At 43.8% G+C, this 21,247-nt stretch overlaps 1 protein-coding gene across 4 annotated transcripts in view; it reads left to right on the forward strand.

Annotated features, from left to right (window-relative positions):
* Nucleotides 1-21,247, forward strand: part of FLNB (filamin B) — a 142,982-nt gene that overhangs the window by 52,516 nt on the left and 69,219 nt on the right. For all 4 annotated transcript variants that reach the window (XM_049640769.1, XM_049640770.1, XM_049640771.1 and 1 more), the window contains exons 2-7: nt 4,383-4,631; nt 7,527-7,624; nt 10,358-10,505; nt 18,139-18,257; nt 19,300-19,377; nt 20,800-20,962. In XM_049640769.1, the coding sequence (XP_049496726.1) occupies nt 4,383-4,631; nt 7,527-7,624; nt 10,358-10,505; nt 18,139-18,257; nt 19,300-19,377; nt 20,800-20,962 (855 nt within the window). The remainder of the gene's footprint in view (nt 1-4,382; nt 4,632-7,526; nt 7,625-10,357; nt 10,506-18,138; nt 18,258-19,299; nt 19,378-20,799; nt 20,963-21,247) is intronic.

Here is a 21,247-nt window from a genome sequence, read left to right on the forward strand (position 1 = left end):
GAGGAGCGGCTGGTTCCATAGCCTGTACTTAAACCACTGTGCCACGTTGCCTCCCAGAGGGTAATAGAGATGGGAGGACAGAGGCAGAGTGGGTGACAGACTCTTCTCCAGATGACCAAGTCATAGTTGGATTATGGTCTGGGTGCTTTTCCTCAAGCGTACTAGGAGGAGCTTTCCCGAAACTCCTACGTCTCCTTGATCCCTGAAGTCCCTTGTTGGCTGTTTCTGACCCAGCAGTGAGCTGCTGCATTGTGGCTGCTGGATGACCTGCTGTTCTTACTCAGGAGGGCAGAAATGTGGGACGGTGCTTGCTCAGGCCTCTCCTCCCCACCCCACCCCCCCAACCCCCACCATGCCACCCTGGTGAATCAGTAATAGGAGAGGAGATGGGCACAGTGAATGTGGTGAGCATGCAGTTGGTGGCGTGGATCCTGCCCTCCTGGTATGAGAGACGGAAAGATCACCATCTCCCTTCCTCAGAGGAACTTGTCTACGCAGTAGATGTTTCCAAGATGCTTCCAAAGATTGCCTAAAAATAGCTGGTTTCCTCCCCCATAAATGTGCCCATTCCTGATTGCTACTCAGGGAGGGCTGGAGAACCGGTGTACAGAAATGACGTGAAAACATTCCATCCTAGAATTTGCAGTAGCTCAAATTAACTTTCTAGCTATTAAAAAAGAAGAAAAGCCACTGCCCTCACTTAGAAGCAATGCTGGATAATTTTAAGTAGTTCCAGAGGGTGTGTATGCGGTTGGAGGGTCAGTGCTGTCCAGAGCCAGGACCAGTTACATGGGAATTGTGATTGGTTGGATCTGGGGAGGAGAAACCTGTGGCCAGATTCCAGGCCAACTACAACCTAAGCAGATTCTAGGAGGTCCAGCAGGCGTGGCAGGCGCTGGCTTATTTTATTCCAGAAAGAGGCTCTCAATGAGGTGGAATCCTGCCAGAGAGGCTTCCAGCTGACCTGGACCTTTCCTCCTTTTACATTTCTGTTTCATGTTTACACTCGACATAAACATCACAGAGCACGCTCACGTTTGAAAATCCTGTAGTCTGTTGTGATGGTCAGACATTGACACTGTAATGCTGTGGAGCATTTCATTTTCAAGGCATTGGGAGTCTTCTGTTTCATGTGGGTGGGAAAGGGGGAGTCATTTTGGGCAAGTCGCCATCGTTTTATTGTTCCAAGAGTTCGGTAAAGCATTTGAACCTTCACCTGTCAAAATCACTTTTGGAACTAGGACTGTTCTTTCTCCAGCTTCTTAGAATAGCAGAGCAAAAGTATCATTTATCCCAAGGAGATCTTAATGGGGGCTTTCCCGTTTGGACACCCACCTTGAATTCATTGGAAACAGAAGTTCTGGGCATTGTATTTTTCATAAATTTGGCTCAGACTTTTACTGGGTCATATTTCCCCTGAAATCTTTTTCGAAAAAGACTCATGTCTCATTCCTTCAGACCAACATGTGTAAGCCGGGTAAAAATAGAGCAAACTGGTTTCATGTTTTGATTTATGGATAAAATCTGTAAGTTTGCATTTGAAGAGCACTTAACACATAACTCAGGAAAGTTGAACTTTGTAGTCTGATACTTGTGGCTGCATGAGACTTTCTGGCCTGTTCAGATCCTGCCTGGTGCAAGACCTGACCTTGCCTGGTCCAGCACAGGTATGCTGACTAACGATAAGCATTCACATACTTTACTTCATCCCCACCTCGTGCTTCCCCCTTCTGAGGACTGCTCTTCTCCCTTTAGTTTAAATAAAGGACTCTGGCATGGAAAATTGTTTGACCTGGAATTTCTTATGATTGGTAGGTAGTAACTCAGTAATCAGTAGCGCTTCAAAGACAACCTTATAACAGGACATCTTATCAAAAAAATTCCGTCATGGTCAAGGGCTGCCAGCTGGAGAAAAATATGGTCCGTGGGATGAACTCCTCGGATGTTCAAGTTCTGTGCACGGTCAAGTGTCTTCTGCAGATTATCGCTTTATTGACCACAAGACCTCAGAAGCAGAGGGGGCTTCATGGTCACATAGTCTGTGCAGCTGTACGGGGCCCTGCTCTCAGAAGGGTTCTGTGCTTGGTTTAATGCTCTGCTGTTGCCATCTTGAAATTCTTAATCCTTTTTGGACGAGAAGTCATGTATTTTCATTTGTCGCTGAGCCCTGTGAGTTATGTGGACTGTCCTGTTTAAAAGTTATTATTTATACAATTCATTGCATAGAAAATCTCTGGGCACCTTAGTGAGGATTGCTAAGTGAGGATTGAGTGAGGATTGCTCAAATATAAATTGTCTTACCAGCCAGTTTATGATACTCTTTACCCTGTACAGTTTTACACGATCGAGTTTTATTATGACTGAATCTACAACCATAAAAGTACCTTTGGTTTCTGTGGGTTTGGGTGCGCCCTTTTAAGAGGATCTTTTCTTGTGAGAAGACTAACAATAACCAGGTGAATTTAAAAACAAAAAAAGTCTCCACCCTTTCAGTTTTGAGTGACATGGGGTTTACTCCTTCTCAGTATGTGTGTATATTTCTCATGTGGTTGTAGTTGGGTTTCATTAAGTGCAATCTGGCATGTGTCTAACTGACATTCAGGTGGTTTGTGGTGGGTGGGTGAATGGGTGGGACAGGGTGAAGGGAGCTGCAAGATGGTGAAGGCTCATCACTCCATGGCAGGTGCTCACAGTCCTGGAATGGGGGCTTGGAGGCTCAGGAGTGAATGGTTTTTGTCTTGAGAGGACCCTGGCACAGTCACACACATGTTGGTGGGAGTGAAGGGCCACCACCTGTTGGATCTGGCCCTTGGATGATGAGCCAGGGCTTGTCCCACAGGAGGATGGGGGTGAAGGGTCTTCCCACCAGAGGGAATACAGAACACATGGAGAGGTCCATGGGGTCCAAAGCAGGATGTAGTCCAGGAATGAGGAGTCTCTGAGTCTGGAGTGTGAACTGTGGTGGGAGGGGTGACAAGGGTGAAAAAGCAGGGTGTGTTTGGGGGTTCTGAGGGTGCTGTATGTCTAAGGAGTTTGACTGTGGGCAGTTGGGACCATTGGTGAATTTGGAAGCACAGAGGTACTGACTAGAAAGATAGTTGTAGGGTTATGTGAACATGGTTCAGCTTCATGGCTGTCGAGGACTCTGAGAGAGGGGAGGAGGGGCCACACATTTATTGGGAAGGTGGAGAAAAGGATTTGCCAAGAGATGTAGGTAGAGAAGGGAATTGACACATTGTTGAAATGGCAACCTGAGATTTGAAGGAGGAGTCCATGATGGCTCTGACATTTTCAGTTTGGGGTCCTGGTAGAATAGGGGCGTGCAACAGGGGTTGTTTGGTGGGGAAAGGGTGGAAGAAATTGAGAGGGGGGAGTGGGTGGGTGGGTAATAGGAGGGGAAGGATGTGGGTGAGGGGGAGAGAGATGGGGGTATAGACAGGAGAGGAAGGGAGAGGGGGAGAAAGATTGGGGATGGATAGGAGGGGAAGTGTGTGCAGGGGGAGACAGGGAGAGAGATAGAGAGATTTTATTGGTAATGTTTGGATTTTGATGGATGTAGGTAGAGGTTGGAAAGAGGACAGAGGGCCATAGAGAAGCCAAGGGAGTAGAAGGTAGAAACCAGCAGCAGGGAGATTTCCTGGAAGATTCCTAGACGGGGCTGGTGTATGGCTTGTTGTGTTAAGCTCAGGGAGCACTAGAGAGGAGCCAGGACCTTGGGCCGGTCACTTATCCTTCTGGCAACAGAGACTTTGCCCAGCTGGATTAGCTTAACTATTAATGACTTTATCTTATGAATGACTAACTGGAGAGAAGAGCAGAGATGAAAATGATTGATAACACCCAGAGATGGTGAGATCTGAAGGGAAACTGGCCTCTTACACCTCTAGGACATAATGATTAGTGAAAAGAAAAGTATAGTAGAATATAAATTCAGGGCAGCAAACACACACACACACACACACACACACACACACATATGTATATGTATATATATATAAACACATACACATATAATTTGGTAGATCACATACTATCAAGTTAAACAGATGGTTGTCCCTGGAATTCAGCCACCTCTTTTTATTGTCCATATTTCTGAAATGAGTCCTTTAAAATTTAAAAGCTCTTTTTATTACAGAACATTTCCAACGTATGCAAAAGTAGAGATAAAAGTATAATACATTCTCATGTACCCATGATTTCACGACACTGGTAAACATTTTGGAATCTAGTTTCATCTGTTACCATCCTCAAGTATTTTGAAGCAAATTGTAACATTACAGTCCTTTCATGCTGAAATAGTTCTGTGTGGTTCTCTGACAAATGAAGATTTCATTCACAACCGAGAGGAAGGTGCCAACCCACGCCTGTGCCTCTCTCCCCAGATAGCAAAGCCATTGTGGATGGGAACCTGAAGCTCATCCTGGGCCTGGTGTGGACACTGATCCTCCACTACTCCATCTCCATGCCCGTGTGGGAGGACGAAGGGGATGACGATGCCAAGAAGCAGACGCCAAAGCAGAGGCTGCTGGGATGGATTCAGAACAAGATCCCCTACTTGCCCATCACCAACTTTAACCAGAATTGGCAAGATGGCAAGGCTCTGGGAGCCTTGGTAGACAGCTGTGCCCCAGGTAAGTGTCCATGGCTGCCTGAGCCAGCTCTTTAGGATGGAGATTTGTGGGCCCAAAGCCCCTTGGTTGTCTCATGGGAAAGCTGGGTTTGCTGTGATTGGTGTCTTCTCCTAGTTTTAGCCCCCTGTAAGAGCAAAGGGAGCTAAAACTGGCTCTGTTTACCTTCTAGGTGTATCCATTGACTTTTTGAGCATTGAACTCAGTTATTTACCCAAATCCCCAATGAATCCTGTAGTTCTTGGAGCATGTTTAGCTTTCAGACTCCAAAGTCCTGCCTCTTCCCACATTTGGTGCCTGGTTTCCCATTGACTTCAGCAGAAACACGTGGCCCTGTTAGTTGACTTGGCATGAAAATCTAAAAACTTCCATTGAGTGGAAAGTACCCATTTTTATCAACCACTGGGTGACTATACATGGCGTTCTCCACCCTTTTTTTTCTGTGTTGCTATGAAATAGTGCTTGATCAGGATCCAGTTGGAGGCTTTCCCCCCTTTTCTGAGTGGTTGAGTGCACACCAAGGTAGTAATTATCCTCACTGGAGGGTTTAGATTGATGGGTAGAGTTTGCTGGTACACACTCCGTAGAAAAACCAGAGCCTGTGTTTATATGCACCCTCAAGATTGTTTCTAATAAAAAATTTACTTTAATAATCATATTTTCCATTTACGAATACTCTGTATATGCTGGTCACATTAGTTTTTAGTAAGCTAATGGTTCCCGACACACTCCAAGCGGAGCTGGCTAGCCTATGTTGGACAGGGAGGGCAGGCTGACCCCAGGCCTCATTCTGTCTTGAAAGCCTATAAGCTGGTGATGTCTCAAACTAACTCAAAGCTCAGCATTAGTTAATTTCCCAGCACCCTCTTCCTTGCTTCCACCGAAAGACACATTTCAGGATACCTCTTTACCAGTTTAAACCTGTGGATGTTTACTTCAGTCCTATACTTCTCCTGTTTACAGAGGCTTTTAAGATGATTCTAGGTTTGGGCTTTTGGGCAAGTGGATTTTTGAATTATACAGAATACAGTTGCTAGTGCAGTCTTTTTAGATGTATCTAGGAATAGGATTGTGATATTGTGACTTATAAAAGAAACATGTATTTTAGTCTTTGTCCCTTTCCTGGCACAGAGCTCCAAAAACCCTTAGAATTTAAGTGATAAGAGCCAGGACAATGGTTCCTTTCAACCACACCTGAGTTTATGTTAATGAGATGACTTTTATTTATTTTTTTTTATTTTTATTTTTTAATTTTTTTTTAACGTTTATTTATTTTTCAGACAGAGAGAGACACAGCATGAACGGGGGAGGGGCAGAGAGAGAGGGAGACACAGAATCGGAAGCAAGCTCCAGGCTCTGAGCCATCAGCCCAGAGCCCGACGCGGGGCTCGAACTCGCGGACTGCGAGATCGTGACCTGAGCTGAAGTCGGACGCTTAACCGACTGAGCCACCCAGGCGCCCCAATGAGATGACTTTTAAACAGCTGCTAAGGATGGGGGCAGGTGATTAGAGGGTCCCAACTGTTAGCCCTATCTCCTAACCGCCAAGGTTAGAGGAGAGGAGATGGAAGTTGAGTTAATCACTAGTGGCCAGTTATTTAATCAATCATGACAACATGTTGAGGTCTCCACAAAATTCCTTGAACTATACATTTGAGGGAGCTTTCAGGTTGGTAAACACAAGGAGGTGCTGGGAGGGTGGTGCACCTGGAAAGGGCATGGAAGCTCCACACGCCTTCTCCCGTATCTTGCCATATGCATCTCTTTCACCTGGTTGTTCTTGAGTTGTAACTTTTTTTTAATTAGAAATTTTTTTTTTTTAATTTTTTGAGTGAGAGTGGGGGAGGGGCAGAAAGAGAGAGGGACAGAGGATCCAAAGCAGGCTCTGTGCTGACAGGCTGACAGCAGCAAGCCCGATGTGGGGCTCGAACCCACAAACCGCGAGATTATGACCTGATACAAAGTCAGATGCTCAACTGACTGAGTCACCCAGGCATCCCAAGTTATAGCCTTTTATTTAAAAAAAAATTTTTAAGTTTATTTATTTATTTTGAGAGGGAGTGTGTACACATGTGTCAGCAGGGGAGGGGCAGAGACAGAAGAGAGAGAATCTCAAGCAGGCTTCATGCTGTCAGTGCAGAGCTTGATACAGGGCTTGATCTCTTGAACCTGTGAGATCATGACCTGAGCTGAAAGCAAGGTTTAGACACTTAACCATCTGAACCACCCAGGCACTCTGAGTTGTAGCCTTTTCTAATAAATCAGTAATCTAGCAATTAAATGGTATTCCTGAGTTCTGTGATCCACTCTGGTTAACAATTGAATCTGAGGAGGCATTGTGAGAACCTGCAATTTATAGAATGGTCTGTTAGAAGTCCAAGTGACAACCTGGACTTGCATTTGGTGAAGTGGGGAAAGGGGACAGTCTTATGGGACTGAGCCCTTAACCTGTGGGATTTTACACGATTTCTACATAGATTGTATCAATTTTGAGTTAAATTGTAGAATATCCAGCTGGCGTGAACCCTACACGTTTGGTGACTGGACTACAGAAGTGCAAATGTGGTGGGGGGGAAAATCCCCTGTAAAAAGGCACCAGGCTCAAATAGTTTTATAGGCTTTGTTTATTTATTTATATCACACCTTCAAGGAATGAATAATCTCTGTGTTAATGCAAGAAAATAACAGCCTGAAGGAGAATTCTCAGTTTAGACTCAGAATAGTTTCTACTCTGGAGGAGTGGATACTTTTTGCCCTTAAAATATACAGTTCACTGTGATTTTAGGAAGAAATTGTTCTCTGAATTAAGATACCAAAGGGGTTTAATTTAAGCACATGGCTTCCTTTAATCTTTTCAGTGAGTTAATATTAACAGAATCTTTTGTGTCATATTAACAGGTCTGTGTCCAGACTGGGAATCCTGGGATCCACGAAAGCCTGTGGACAATGCACGGGAAGCTATGCAGCAAGCAGACGACTGGCTGGGTGTCCCACAGGTATATATACAAGCAACACCATGTCCCATGGGGCTGTTTCCATCCTCCAGCTTGTTCTGAGACTCTGTGGATGCCTCTTTCGGTGTGGCAGGCAGTCTGACATCCTCAGCCTCAGCCCTCAGAGAGTATTGCCTATGACACTCTCCCCTCTTCCTCAGTTTACCCATAATAATAGGTTCCCATTGATTTAGGTGCTTGTAGATCATTCAAAAATCTTCACAGTGCTCTGTCACATGTGGAAAATTTTCTAGTGTTTCTGCTCCAAAGATCTCAAAGACTGTTTTGAGATACAAGACTGCAAATGTAGACTTTAATGATTAGGTTGAACTGTAAGAAATAGCCAATATGTGACCACTTTTTACATATTTTAGAAGTTTTTTTTAAGATTCAGTATATTAGGGAAAGTCATAGGACTTAGAAGTTTTTTTTTAAATTTAAACCAGGATAACCTACCATTATTGGAAATTGTGGAAGAATTTGTATTGCTCCTAATCCTATCACAGGAATATGACAAGAGAACTTGGAAATTGAATAAATCTTGGGTACCATTGACAGTAGCCACATTACGTAGTTGAGGTCTTGTCTTCTAAGGTTTTTCAAGGAGGCTAAAAAACTCCCCCTGACATTTAAATACCAAGACTCCCATATTTGAAGCCCTGGTCAAGAGAACTTGTAGGTGGCCAGTGCCGTGGATGGATGACCTCACCACTGGTTACATTATGGACTAAGTAATCAGAGCCGAGTTCAGTGTATTTTGTAATAGGATCCCTTGGGAGATAGAAAATTTTGCCTGTATTTCTTTGGTTTTGACATCATGTCTCTGCTTCATGGCCCATTTCTTGGCTCTCCCACCCTCAGTAAGTGGTGTGGTATCTTTTTCATCTCCTCTTAAACCTAAAACCATCTACTTTTGACATACATGTGATGTTGGCACTGTATAGTTGTTGAGGGAGCTGCCTGGAAGAAATGTCAAATCAATGCACATCCGACATTTTATGGAATGAGTGAAGGCAATTGTTCAAACCCAAGTAGCTGTTCTGTTGCTGGAGGATAATGATCAGTATGTTTTCTGGTGTGTGTGTGTGTGTGTGTGTGTGTGTGTGTGTGTGTGTGTGTGTTACTTTGGGGTGAGGGAAGCTGGGTATATATGTTATTCATCTGCATTTAGTTAACCCGGTTCATGAGACAGAGCCTTCTGTTGGTCTGAGGAGTACTGCCTTACCTTACCTCCTCAGCACCCTTACTGGGGGCAGAGAGATTTTTTGTACTGTTTAGGACTAGGTCAGGTAGTAGGCCTGAGGCTGTGATGCCTTCAAGGAGGCTACCTGCCGAGCATGGGAGTAATCTTGCTCCTAGGCTACGTGTCAGGAGAAATTAACTTCCTCCCTATTTTTTTTAACGGCTCTTAATGTATTGAAACCCATTGTCATCAGCTCAGGCCACTCTAACAAAATACCATAGATTGGATGGTATAAACAACGGAAGTTTATTTCCCATATCTGGAGGCTAGAAGTCCAAGAGCAAGGTGCCAGCAGAGTCAGTTCTTGGTAGGGGCCCTCTTTGTGACTTGCAGACAACTGGCTTCTTGCTGTGCCCTCACATGGGAAAGAAAGAGAGGTCTGGTCTTTCCTTCTCTTAATAAGGGCACTAATCCCATCCTGGGGGCCCTATCCTCATGACCTCATCTAAACCCACTTACTTCCCTTGGGCCCCACCTCCCCATACCATTACCCGGGTGGTTAGGGCTTCAGCATGTAGCAAGACCACAGATCTAATATGTTGCTGTGTTCTCTCTCTTTTTTTTTTTTTTTATTTAAAAAAAATTTTTTTTTAACGTTTATTTATTTTTGAGACAGAGAGAGACAGAGCATGAGCAGGGGAGGGGCAGAGAGAGAGGGAGACACAGAATCTGAAACAGGCTCCAGGCTCTGAGCCGTCAGCACAGAGCCTGACGCGGGGCTCGAACCCACGGACCGTGAGATCATGACCTGAGCCGAAGTCGGACGCCCAACCGACCGAGCCACCCAGGCGCCCCCTCTCTTTTTTTTTTTATTACTATTCTTTATTGGTAGCAGAGTTAATAGAGATGCAGGCAATGGGTAGATGAGCAAAGGGAAAGGCCAGTTTATGTGCTTCTTGGTAATATGTGCAAATCCTGTGTATACTTGTTTCTTCTTTCTCCTCACTTGACACAGCTTACCCCTTCTGGAAAGTTTCCCCAGGGTAGGAGGTGAGCAGGCCTTTTTTGGAGGGTGGGTGTGCACCTCTGGAAATTACATACAGAATCGCCTGGAGGAGGGGCTCCCGGGTGGCTCAGTTGGTTAAGTGTCTGGCTCTTTGATTTCGGCTCAGGTCATAATCTCATGAACCATGGGTTCCACATTGGGCTTTGCACTGACAGCGCGGAGGCTGCTTGGGATTCTCTCTCTCTCCCTCTCTCTCTGCCCCTTCCCTGCTCGTGCACGTGTGCACGCATTCTCTCTCTCTCTCAAAATAAATAAATAAACATAAAAAAAATTGTCTGGAGGGCGTCCTCAGCTTCCAAAACGAATAATGACACCTCTAAAAGGTTAAAAACACTGACATTGGCATGTAATTTGATATAATTTCACTTAATTTAGAGGCTGACTCAATTTCTTAATGTCTAGAGTGTTTGACTTGAGACATTTGCAAAAACTTTAGCGGTTATAAGTGATGTACTCTGGGTGTTCACCTACCATGCTGTTATTCTAGGTCATCACTCCTGAAGAAATTATTCACCCCGATGTGGATGAGCACTCGGTGATGACTTACCTGTCCCAGTTCCCCAAAGCCAAGCTCAAGCCAGGGGCTCCTCTGAAGCCCAAACTCAACCCGAAGAAAGCCAGGGCCTATGGCCGAGGTAAGCACTGGTCTTGCTGGGTTTGAGACTTGTCCTCTGGTCTTAGACATGATTATGTGGCTTCAGGAAGAAGGTTCTTAGAATCAAGAATGTATAGGCTTGATCCTTGAAGACCTCCCAGGCCTCCTTTGTCAGATGCTTTTTACCTCAAAGTCCATTTGTTCACGAGCAACTTTTCTGCTTTGTGAATCTAGGCTTTAAGAAATGTTGCTGCTTTAATGTGATGGAGAATGAGTTTATTGCATTGTGACTTTAGTGCAGTAACCGTGGGATGAAGACAGGACTATTTTCCCATTTTTCATATGAGAAATCAGAGAGGCCCAATCTGCTGGGGATAGGGGGTGCAGGTGCCTGTGTCATCAGGCTGCTGATTCATTTCTCCTTTGGTCATGCTCACGCTGCTTCAGATTTCCACATGGGGAGGGAGCTATTGTGACCCCCTGACAGACACTTCCTTGCTGAGACATCCTGTTTATGATCACTGAGGCCACTGCGGGCTGCAGGACAGTGTTCTGCTCAGAATGTTATGGTGGGGTAAAGGCATGTTGAGGCATTTGGTGTTCTGGCTGCCATCTGACTTCAAGCACACCAGCTTTTTAAGAACTGTTGTGTTTCAGCCCAGGGTGGTTTCTGGTAAAGATTAGCCCCGTGAGCTACAACTTACTCCCTTTGTTATGGGGAAAGGAAGGGAGTGTATTATATTTCTTAATTTTCGTAATTACAGTTGGGATCACATTTAGAGGCACAAGATATCTTGTATATCCTCTCCTAGAATCTGCGGTTCTAACCCTTCTAACAATAGTTTTCTTGAGCCCTTTGTGTGTGTGTGTGTGTGTGTGTGTGTGTGTGTGTGGTTGTCGAATTCTTGAAAATGCACTGTAGGCATTGTGACAGTTCACTCAGTACATCAGCAAGCCTCTCCTAAAAATAGGGCATCCTTTTGTATAACCAGTCTTCATTATCACAGTAAGAAAATTAACAATTTCATATCAACTAATATCCAGTGTATGTGAAAATTTCCCTATTGTCCTAAAATTGTCTATCATAGTTTTTGCTGTTTTATAAACCAAGATCTGATTAAGATTCACTACAGGGGCACTTCGGTGGTTTAGTCAGTTAGGGTCATGATCTCAGATTTCATGAGATTGAGCCCCATGTTGGGCTTTGTACTGATAGCACAGAGCCTGCTTGAGATTCTCAGTCCCTCTCTCTGTCTGTGCCCTCCCTGCACGTGTGTGCTGTCTCTCCAAAGAAAGTAATAATAAACTTAAAAAAGATTGACTTACTGATTTTGTTGTTTCTTTAGACTCTTTTTAAAGAAATGTTTTTTTTTTTTATTTTTTATTTTGAGAGAGAGAAGGAGAGCATGAGCATGGGAGGGGCAGAGGGAAAGAGAGAGAAAGAGGGAGAGAGAGAATTCCAAGGAGGCTCTGCACTGAGTGCGGGACCTGATCTCACAACCATGAGATCGTGACCTGAGCTGAAATCAGGTGTCGGACTCTTAACCGACTGAGCCACCCAGGTGCCTGTAGACTTTTTAAATCTAGAATAGCTTCCCTTAAAAAAATTTTTTTTATGTATAACATTGACTTCCTGAAGAGTGCAAAGCACTTGTCTTGTAACAAGATGTTCCATACACTCATTCCCTTTGAAAATATCATTTCCCTACTTGGTGTCAGCTTAGTCTTAAGGTGACCAAGGGCCAGGGCAGTGGTGCTGTGTGCAGTTCTCAATCTTAGTGGTCAGGTTCTTATCTGTTTAGCATGATTTAGAACACCAGAGAGACCCTGATAGTTCTGGAACAAACCAACTTGCCTTTTGAGGTTCCTTTTGACATCGAGGTGGCACTGTGCAATCATTTGTGCATTTGTGTGTATAGGGACTGGGCACTTTGTTTGAAGCCCTTTCCGGATGTGCATTCACTTAAAGGTTGGCTTGTCTGTGCTTGTTTTTTTTTTTGTTTTGTTTTGTTTTTTTTACTATTTATGTATTTTAGAGACAGAGCACAAGCGGGGGAGGGGCAGAGAGAGCCAGAGACAGAATCTGAAGCAGACTGCAGGCTCTGAGCCATCAGCACAGAGCCTGATGTGGGGTTTGAACCCACGAACCATGAGATCATGACCTGAGCCGAAGTTGGACGCTCAACCAACTGAGCCACCCATAAGCCCCTGTCCATGCTTGTTTTAAAAGTGCTTTCCCTAAAGCATAATGAAGGGTGGTGGCTAGAATAAGGAATCTCTGATTTTCAAGGTCATGCTTCTTTAATAGCAAAAAAGCTTCAAACAGCAAAGTAAATCTCTTGTTGACAAAATTGGTCAAATGGATTGAATTTAATCAAGGCATAAAATGCTTGTTTGAGGTCACCTTATCACTGGCTGTCCAGTTTCCCCATTGTTAATGTGAAACGGTTTCCTTTCACGATGCTGTTTTCTAGAAAATGACTATTTGCTACAGTTCAGGAATGTAGCTAGTCATTGCCATTTCCTTCATCTGCTTTTTTTTTTTTAAAGATTTTATTATTTAAAAAAATTTTAATGTTTATTTTTGACAGAGAGAGAGAGAAAGAGAGAGACAGAGCATGAGCGGGGGAGGGGCAGAGAGAGGGAGACACAGAATCCAAAGCAGGGTCCAGGCTCTGAGCCGTCAGCCCAGAGCCTGACGCGGGGCTCGAACTCACGGACTGCAAGATCATGACCTGAGCCAAAGTCGGGTGCTCAACCGACTAAGCCACCCAAGCACCCCTTAAGATTTTATTTTTAAGTAATCATCCGACAGGGAGCTCCAACTCACAACCCTGAGATCAAGAGTTGCATGTTCTACCTGTTGACCAGCCAGGTGTCCCTGATCTGCCTTTTAAAAATTTTATTTTATTTTTTATTTATTTATTTTTTAAGGTTTATTTATTTCTCAGAGAGAGAGAGAGAGCGAGCATGCACGCACAAGTAGGGGAGGGGCAGAGAAAGAGGGAGACACAGAATCTGAAGCAGGCTCCAGGCTCTGACCTGTCAGCACAGAGCTTGAACTCGTGAGCTGCGAGATTATGACCTGAGCCAAAGTCGGATGCTTAACCAACTGAGCCATCCAGGCACCCTGATCTGCCTTTTTTAACATTTTCTGTCCTTGTGGAGAAAACGCACCTTAAAAAAAATATATATGTACACACATACATGTATGTATTCATAGGTATATATTTTTTGCATTTTTTTGTTGTGGTAAAATATACATAAGATAACATTCCCTATGTTAACTGTTTTAAAATGTACCATTTAGTGACATCAAGTACATTCACCGTGTTGTACAACTGTCTCTACCATCCATTTCCAGAATGTTTTTATCTTTCCAGACTGAAACTCTATACCTGTTAAACTATAGCTCCCCATTTCCCCCTCCCCCATCTCCTGGAAACCTCCATTCTCCCTTCTGTCTCTATGAATTTGCCAACTCTGGGTACCTCATGTAAGTGGAATCATAAAATATTTGTACTTTTGTGTCTGGCTTACCTCACTTAGTAAAATGTTTTCAGTGTTCACCCATGTCATGGCATGTGTTAGAATTTCATTCATTTTTAAAGCTCAATGTATATACCCCACGTATATACCACATGCTTTATCCATGCTTCCGACAACAGACATGTGAATTGCTTCCACCTTTAGCTACTGTGAATAATACGGCTGTGAACGTGCGTGTGCAGGTATCTGAATCCCCGCTTTCAGTTTTTGGGTGTGTACCTAAAAGTGGAATTTGTGGATTGTACAAGAATTCTGTGTCTGTTTTTTCTCTTGTTATCAGTAGGAGGGCCAAGTGTCATTTTGGGCAACAGAGCCACACATCAGGCCACATGGGTAGAGCCTTAAGATTTTATCTTTGTCCTGTGGTGAGACCGAGGGCAGGGGCAGTTTTCTTTCTCTCTTGTGTGGCCACGTTGCTTCATTTTTGCCTAGTGAACCAAAGCATAGAGAACACTTCGTCTTCTAGTTTCTAAAAGGATTGAGAGTGTTTTTGTTTTGTTTTGTTTTTTAATTTTATCTCTTGGACGTTGGCCAGATTGCAGTTACCAGCCGGTTGGCACTTGCAGATCTTACTCACTGAGACCCATTCACTGAAAGGATAGAGGGCTGGAGTGAGGCAAACTTACAGCCACAAACAGATCTTTGTGGTGGGCTTGCTTGCGGGGTTAGGTATGTTGAAAGCATGCATCCGTGAGCTAAGCGGAAACCTCTCTTGAAACCCATGTTCTGAGTAAAGCATTCACTGCAGAGCAAGCCTTAAGCGCCCTTGTGAGGAGTCTGGGGGAATGATTGTGTCCTTACAGTTAGCACAGCTGTGAGAGAGTTCACAGAGGCTGGGTGGGGTTCAGCCTCCTGACCAACCATAGTTATTAGCCAAGGTGGGCCAACCCAAGCCCAGCCTTGGGTAAGTAGCAGAGTAAATGATTTCTCAGGCTGTTGGAATCAGATGGACTAGGTATTTGTGCATATCTTAAGTGCGTATTTATGCATTAAGTGACCTGATCATTACATACATTCTAAGCGAAAGAAGAATGTAGAACATAAAAATTGAAAACCCTGCTTCCCAACTGCTAATCCCATTCTTTCCTTCAAAGTCCGAGGTATTTCTTTCCTGCCTTTTTTCTGTGCCGAAATGAATTCCAACTATGTAGCTTCTTCAGTTTGCGTTTCTTTTCTTTTTTTTAAATTGTTTTGAAGCTTATTCATTTTTGAGAGACAGAGTGTGAGTCAGGGAGGGGCAGAGAGAGAGAGGGAGACACAGAATTCAAAGCAGGCTCCAGGCTCTGATCTGTGAGCACAGAGCCTGACAGGGGGCTCAAACTCACGAATGGTGAGATCATGACTAGAGCCAAAGTTGGACACTTAGCCAACTGAGCCACCAAAGCACCCCTTAAAATCATCGGAAGCCCAAAACATAATGAGCAATAGCAGTTGGTAGATCTTACAAATATCTTAAAAATATTGAACAGGCTGCCAGAACCCAAGGCAGAAAATAGCAAAGTGGAATGACTTTGGGGTTAATAAATACAATCTTTTTTTTTAAAGGTATATAACAGAATATTAGCAAATAGTTTGCAATATATGATAAGAATTATTGAGCATGATCAAGCAGAGTTTGTTCCAGGGATGCAAGGCTGGCACACTATTAGAAAATCAGTCAAAACAATCTACTACCAGGGCACCTGGGTGGCTCAGATGGTTAAGCATCTGACTCTTGATTTTAGCTCAGGTCATGATCTCATGGTTGGTGAGATCAAGCCCTGATTTGGGCTCTGCGCTGACATCACAGAGCCTGCTTGGGATTCTGTCTCTCCCTCTGTCTCCATCACTCCCTCTGTTCAAGCAAGTGCATGCACGCATGCTCTCTCCCTCTCTCTCTCAAAATAAATAAACATCAAATAAAAAATCTACTACCGTAACAGGCCATAAAGAAGGAAAATCACAGGGTCACATCAATTGATACAGAAAAAGCATTTGACAACATTCAACAGGAATCCATGATAAGAACTCAGAAAGGGGTGCCTGGGTGTCTCAGTTGAGTGTCTGACTCAGGTCATGATCTCAGCTGGGATCCAGCCCTGTCAGGCGCTGTGCCTTCCCATAAAAGGGAAAATATAATACGTTGGACTTCACCAAAATTAAGAACATAAAAAATGTCATGAAGTGTGGCCTGTGCCTTGAAGTCTTGGCATGGCACATGAAGATTGGACTGTGTTGTTGAAGCTTTCTTACAGTGAAGGCACACTCCTGGATGACTCCACTCTCTTGGAAGACAAGTGCCCTTAGCCTCCACCCTGCAGGCCATGTAGACACCATCTCAAACAGAACTCAAAATGCTGTGGAGACAATGATTGGACTTTACTTTTAAAAACTATTTATTATTTAGATTATTTTATTTTATAATTTTATTTTATCATTTATTTCCTAGAGAAAGAGAGAGTGAGTGAACGAGGGGCAGAGAGAGAAAGAGAGAGAGACAGAGAGAGAAGCCCATGCAGGCTCTGCACTGTTAGCACAGAGCCCGAAGTGGAGCTTGAGCTCACCCAAAGTGGGGCTTGAGCTCACTTGATGTGGGGCTTGTACTCATGAACTATCAAATTATAACCTGTTCCAAAGTCAGATACTTAACTGACTGAGCCACACAGGTGCCCCACTTTAAAAACTTTTTAGAACAATTTAAAACTTTTTGTAGTTAAGAGAACAAGAAGACAAACTTAAGGCCAGGAGAAAATATTTGGGAGCCACATATCCAACAAAGACCTAGTATCTAGAATAAAGAAGGAACTCTCAAAACTCAGTCGTAAAAAGAATCCAATTATGAAATGGGCGAAAGATGTGAACAGACATTTCACTGAAGGGTGTGTACAAATGGGAAAGAAGCACATGAAAAGATGGTCAGTATCATTGGCCATAAGAGAAATGCAAACTAAAACCATTACACATCTATCAAAGTGGCTAAAATAGAAAGTAATGATAATACCAGATGCTGGCAAAGATGCAGAGAAAGCAGATCTAGAGCACTCATCCATTGCTGGTGGGAATGTAAAATGGTGCAAGCACTCTAGAACACAGTGGGGGTAGTTTCTTAAAAAGAACTAAACTTGTAACTACCATACAACCCAGCAATTGCACTCCTTGGCATTTATCCCAGAGGAATGAAAGCCTATGTTCATATACAACCCTGTACACTAATGTTTATAGCAGCTTTATCAGCAATAGACAACTGGAAACAACCCAAATGTCCTTCAGTGGGTAGATGGTTAAACAAATGGTGGTACATTCATATCATGGAATATAACTCAGCAATAAAAGAACAAACTATTGATACAGGCACCAACCTGGATGAATCTACAGAAAATCATGCTTAGTAGAAAAATCCAACCCCAAAAGGTTACATGATGTGTGATTTCATTTATATAACATTCTAGAAATGATAAAATTATAGAGATAGAGAACAGATTGGTGGTTGTTAGGGTGGGAAGAGGGTGGGGTGGGAAGAGAGTGGGTATGGCGATGAGAGGGCAGCAACATGAAGGATCCCTGTGGGGATGGAAATGTTCTCTGTCTTGACTGTGTCAAGCTCAGGACTCTTGTGATACTGTAGTAGAGTTTTGTACAATGTAACATTTGGGGAACTGGATAAAAGGTATTATTTCTTTCACCTGCAGGTGCGTATCGCAAATTATTTTGCTCAGTCATCTCAAAATAAATAGTTTATTTAAAAAAATAATGATTGAATGCAATTTTTAAGCCTTTCAAGCAATACAGAATTGTCTTTAGTGAAAAATGAGCTCTTCTCCTATACCTCATTCCTCCTTCCCCCGTGTCACCTCCCTCAGGGCAAACCCCACTGGTAGTTACTATGTTCATTTTTCATAGTTGTAGAGACTTCTACTGAATTTCTCTCAATATTTCAGAATTGGATATCACTTAAATAACAAGGACAAAATTAGGGCTTTTGACCTGTTTGATAATCCTTGTCACAGATGTTCTCATATGGTAGCTACAGGCTTGGGTCCCATCTCTCAGTTCCCGCAGAAGGAACAGAACAAGGGAACACTGTGGGTAATGGCCTATGTCAAGGCCCCCACCTAACTTGTAATGTGCTTCTGTAAACCTGACAGGAATCGAGCCTACTGGAAACATGGTAAAGCAGCCAGCCAAGTTCACTGTGGACACCATCAGTGCCGGGCAAGGAGACGTGATGGTGTTTGTTGAGGACCCAGAAGGGAACAAAGAGGAGGTATGTTGGAAGACACTGCCACTCCATGGAACTTTTGGGGCTGTGACAGGGCCAGGGACTGTGCATTCATTTTCTAAGAGGATCCTGTGGCTTAGAGCAGTCAGAGTAATTGTCTCAGGACTATGCCTTGAAACGTAATAGAAATCAATACCCAAGGACACAGTGTTTAATAAAATAAGGGATACTTTGGATTTAGCAAAGGCCTTGTAAATTGAAGTTTCAGATGCTCAAGACCAGAATAACAACAATACTGATGCAGTACAATACAGCCACATACTGTTGCTTTACTCTCTTCCGAGACTGACTATCCTTGGTTCCTACCTCAGGGCCTTTGCCCATACTGTTCCTTCTATTTATCTTCTTAACACTGGATTTTATTCCTGGTGCTTAGCACCATCTGAAATTCTACACTTACTGGTATATTGTCTGTTTCTCCCACTGACGCAGACACTGTGCCCGATTTATTTTTGGTATCTGACACTAGGCCTGGCATTTCATATACTCTTTTTTTCTTTTTTTAATGTTTATTTATTTTTGAGAGAGAGAGACCAAGAGAAAGACAGACACAGAGTGTGGGTAGGGGAAGGTCAGAGAGAGAGGGAGACAGAATCTAAAGCAGGCTCCAGGCTCCAAGCTGTCAGCACAGAGCCTGATGCGAAGCTTGAGCCCACAAACCAGGAGACCATGCCCTGAGCCAAAGTTGTATGCTTAACCAGATGAGCCACCCAGGCGCCCCCATAAACTCTTAATAATTACTGGACCAATAAAGGTTTAAGTTACTCGCTTTATGGTCCCTCTCATCTAGTGAGTTCCAGCCCTGAGACAGTGGAGAGTTAGGACTTGGGTATACATTTGTGCTACGTGACCTCGTTTCTGTGACTTTAGGCTGCTTCTTTCCTGGGGCATCCTTTAGAAGTGATGGTGCAGGAAATCGCCAGGACAGGGTCTTCACCTGGCACCTTGTGGCAGGGCCTTGGCTGGCATAGCATACTTTTACTGACACCCATCGCCTTCTCTAACTATTGCTCATTTTCTGTCCTAGGCACAAGTGACTCCAGACAGTGACAAGAACAAGACATACTCTGTGGAGTATCTGCCCAAGGTCACCGGGCTGCACAAAGTAAGATGAGGTGTTCTGGCTGTTGCTTTGACTGCTCTTCTGGGCTTGTTTCAATATGTGTCTCCTAGGAAGGTTGAATTCTACTAGGTTCTTTGCAATGTCTTAAGATTTTTTAAACTCCATCTGGGTGACAAGTGGTTGTAGCTGCATGCCTGGAGTATAGATGCTAAGCTGTGGGTTCTTTATCTTTAATGCTTCCTTAAGTACTCCTCTTTGGGGTGCTCCAGAGCATCTATAAGTATTGGGGCCTAAGTGTGGAGAAGGCCAGTTGAATATAGTCAAAGCCAGTGTCCCAGTCATGCACCTGGAAAAATGCTGGGGGTCTGGTCCCCAGGTTCTTCGTCTCAACAACATTTTGAGTTCTATTTGAGTGGGTGTCCAGTTGGCCTATAGGACAGGAGCCAAGGGAGCCTTGCAAGAGAGTAGGGTGACCCAAGAGTGTGCCTTTCCTTGAAAGAAAGCCTTCAACAGCACACATGGGCCTATCCCTGTGTACCATGCTAATATTTTGAGACCTGGACCATACTTACTACCTTGGTTGTTAGCGAATTCACCTGGAATCATGGCTATAGATTTTTCTTACACCTTTAGGATATCACAAATTTAGGAGAAAAAAAATCTTGAAGGGAGCATTTATGATGTAATTAATTCTGTCAATTCATATGAAACCCAACTCCATGCCCCTTCAAATTTAAAAGATGAGAGCTCCAACCCAAATTTTATTTTATTTTTTATTTTTACTTTTTAAATTTTGTTTTTAATGTTTATTTTTGAGAGAAGAGAGAGAGACACAGAGCATGAGCAGGGAGGGGCAGAGAGAGAGGAGACACAGAATCTGAAGCAGGCTTCAGGCTCTGAGCTGTCAGCACAGAGCCTGATTCGGGGCTCGAACCCATGAGCTGTGAGATCATGACCTGAGCTGAAGTCGGACACCCAACTGACTGAACCACCCAGGCGCCCCCAACTCAAATTTTAAATGAAAATCTATACTGTATCTCAAATTTATGTATCTGAGAGTGATTTTTGGTCCCATGAAAAATATTTTGACTCTGGGTTTGAAATCCTGGAACTATACCTTGTACCACTAGGGGGGTCAGTGGCCCCTTCTGCAGCTGCCTTCAAGGGTCCCATGTCTACAGATTCAAGTATAAGTATTTGTTCATATCCTATTATATTGGCTAGCCATAACTGATGTAAGCATTTTTAGTTTGCTGAAAGCATGATGTCCTAGGCCCAGCCTTGTGGCCGATGGAGCCAGGTGGGAGTCCCATTCAAGTTGCTTAACCAGGGCCTCTGGTTCCAGCCACCTTTGTATGTATAGTTAGGAGGATGGAAGAGAAGACTGTTAATGCATGTGGCTTCATATGGTGGTCTCCCTGGGCAGGGAGAAGTGACTATATCTCATCTATCTGTCACCCGCAGGTTACAGTCCTCTTTGCAGGACAGCACATCTCCAAGAGCCCATTTGAAGTGAATGTTGACAAGGCACAGGGAGATGCCAGTAAAGTCACTGCCAAAGGCCCAGGCTTGGAAACTGCTGGAAACATCGCCAATAAGCCCACCTACTTTGACATCTACACAGCAGGTATTGTGGACCAGGCTTTCTTCTGGAGTCTGAGATGATTCTCAGGAGCCCCAAAGGTTTGGGATGCCTGACCTTTTGTCTTTTCAAACAACCAACAACAAAAGTGCCTTTTTCCAAGTGTGTTGGTTATGTTTATAGATTTTCCTAAAAAATTTTTTTTTACATTTATTTATTTTTGAGAGACAGAGAGAGACAGAGAGTGAGTAGAGGAGGGGCAGAGAGAGAGGGAGACACAGAATCTGAAGCAGGCTCCAGGCTCTGAGCAAGCTGTCCGCACAGGGCCCG

This window comes from Panthera uncia, chromosome A2, assembly GCF_023721935.1.
Source record: "Panthera uncia isolate 11264 chromosome A2, Puncia_PCG_1.0, whole genome shotgun sequence".
NCBI classification, from domain to species: domain Eukaryota; kingdom Metazoa; phylum Chordata; class Mammalia; order Carnivora; family Felidae; genus Panthera; species Panthera uncia.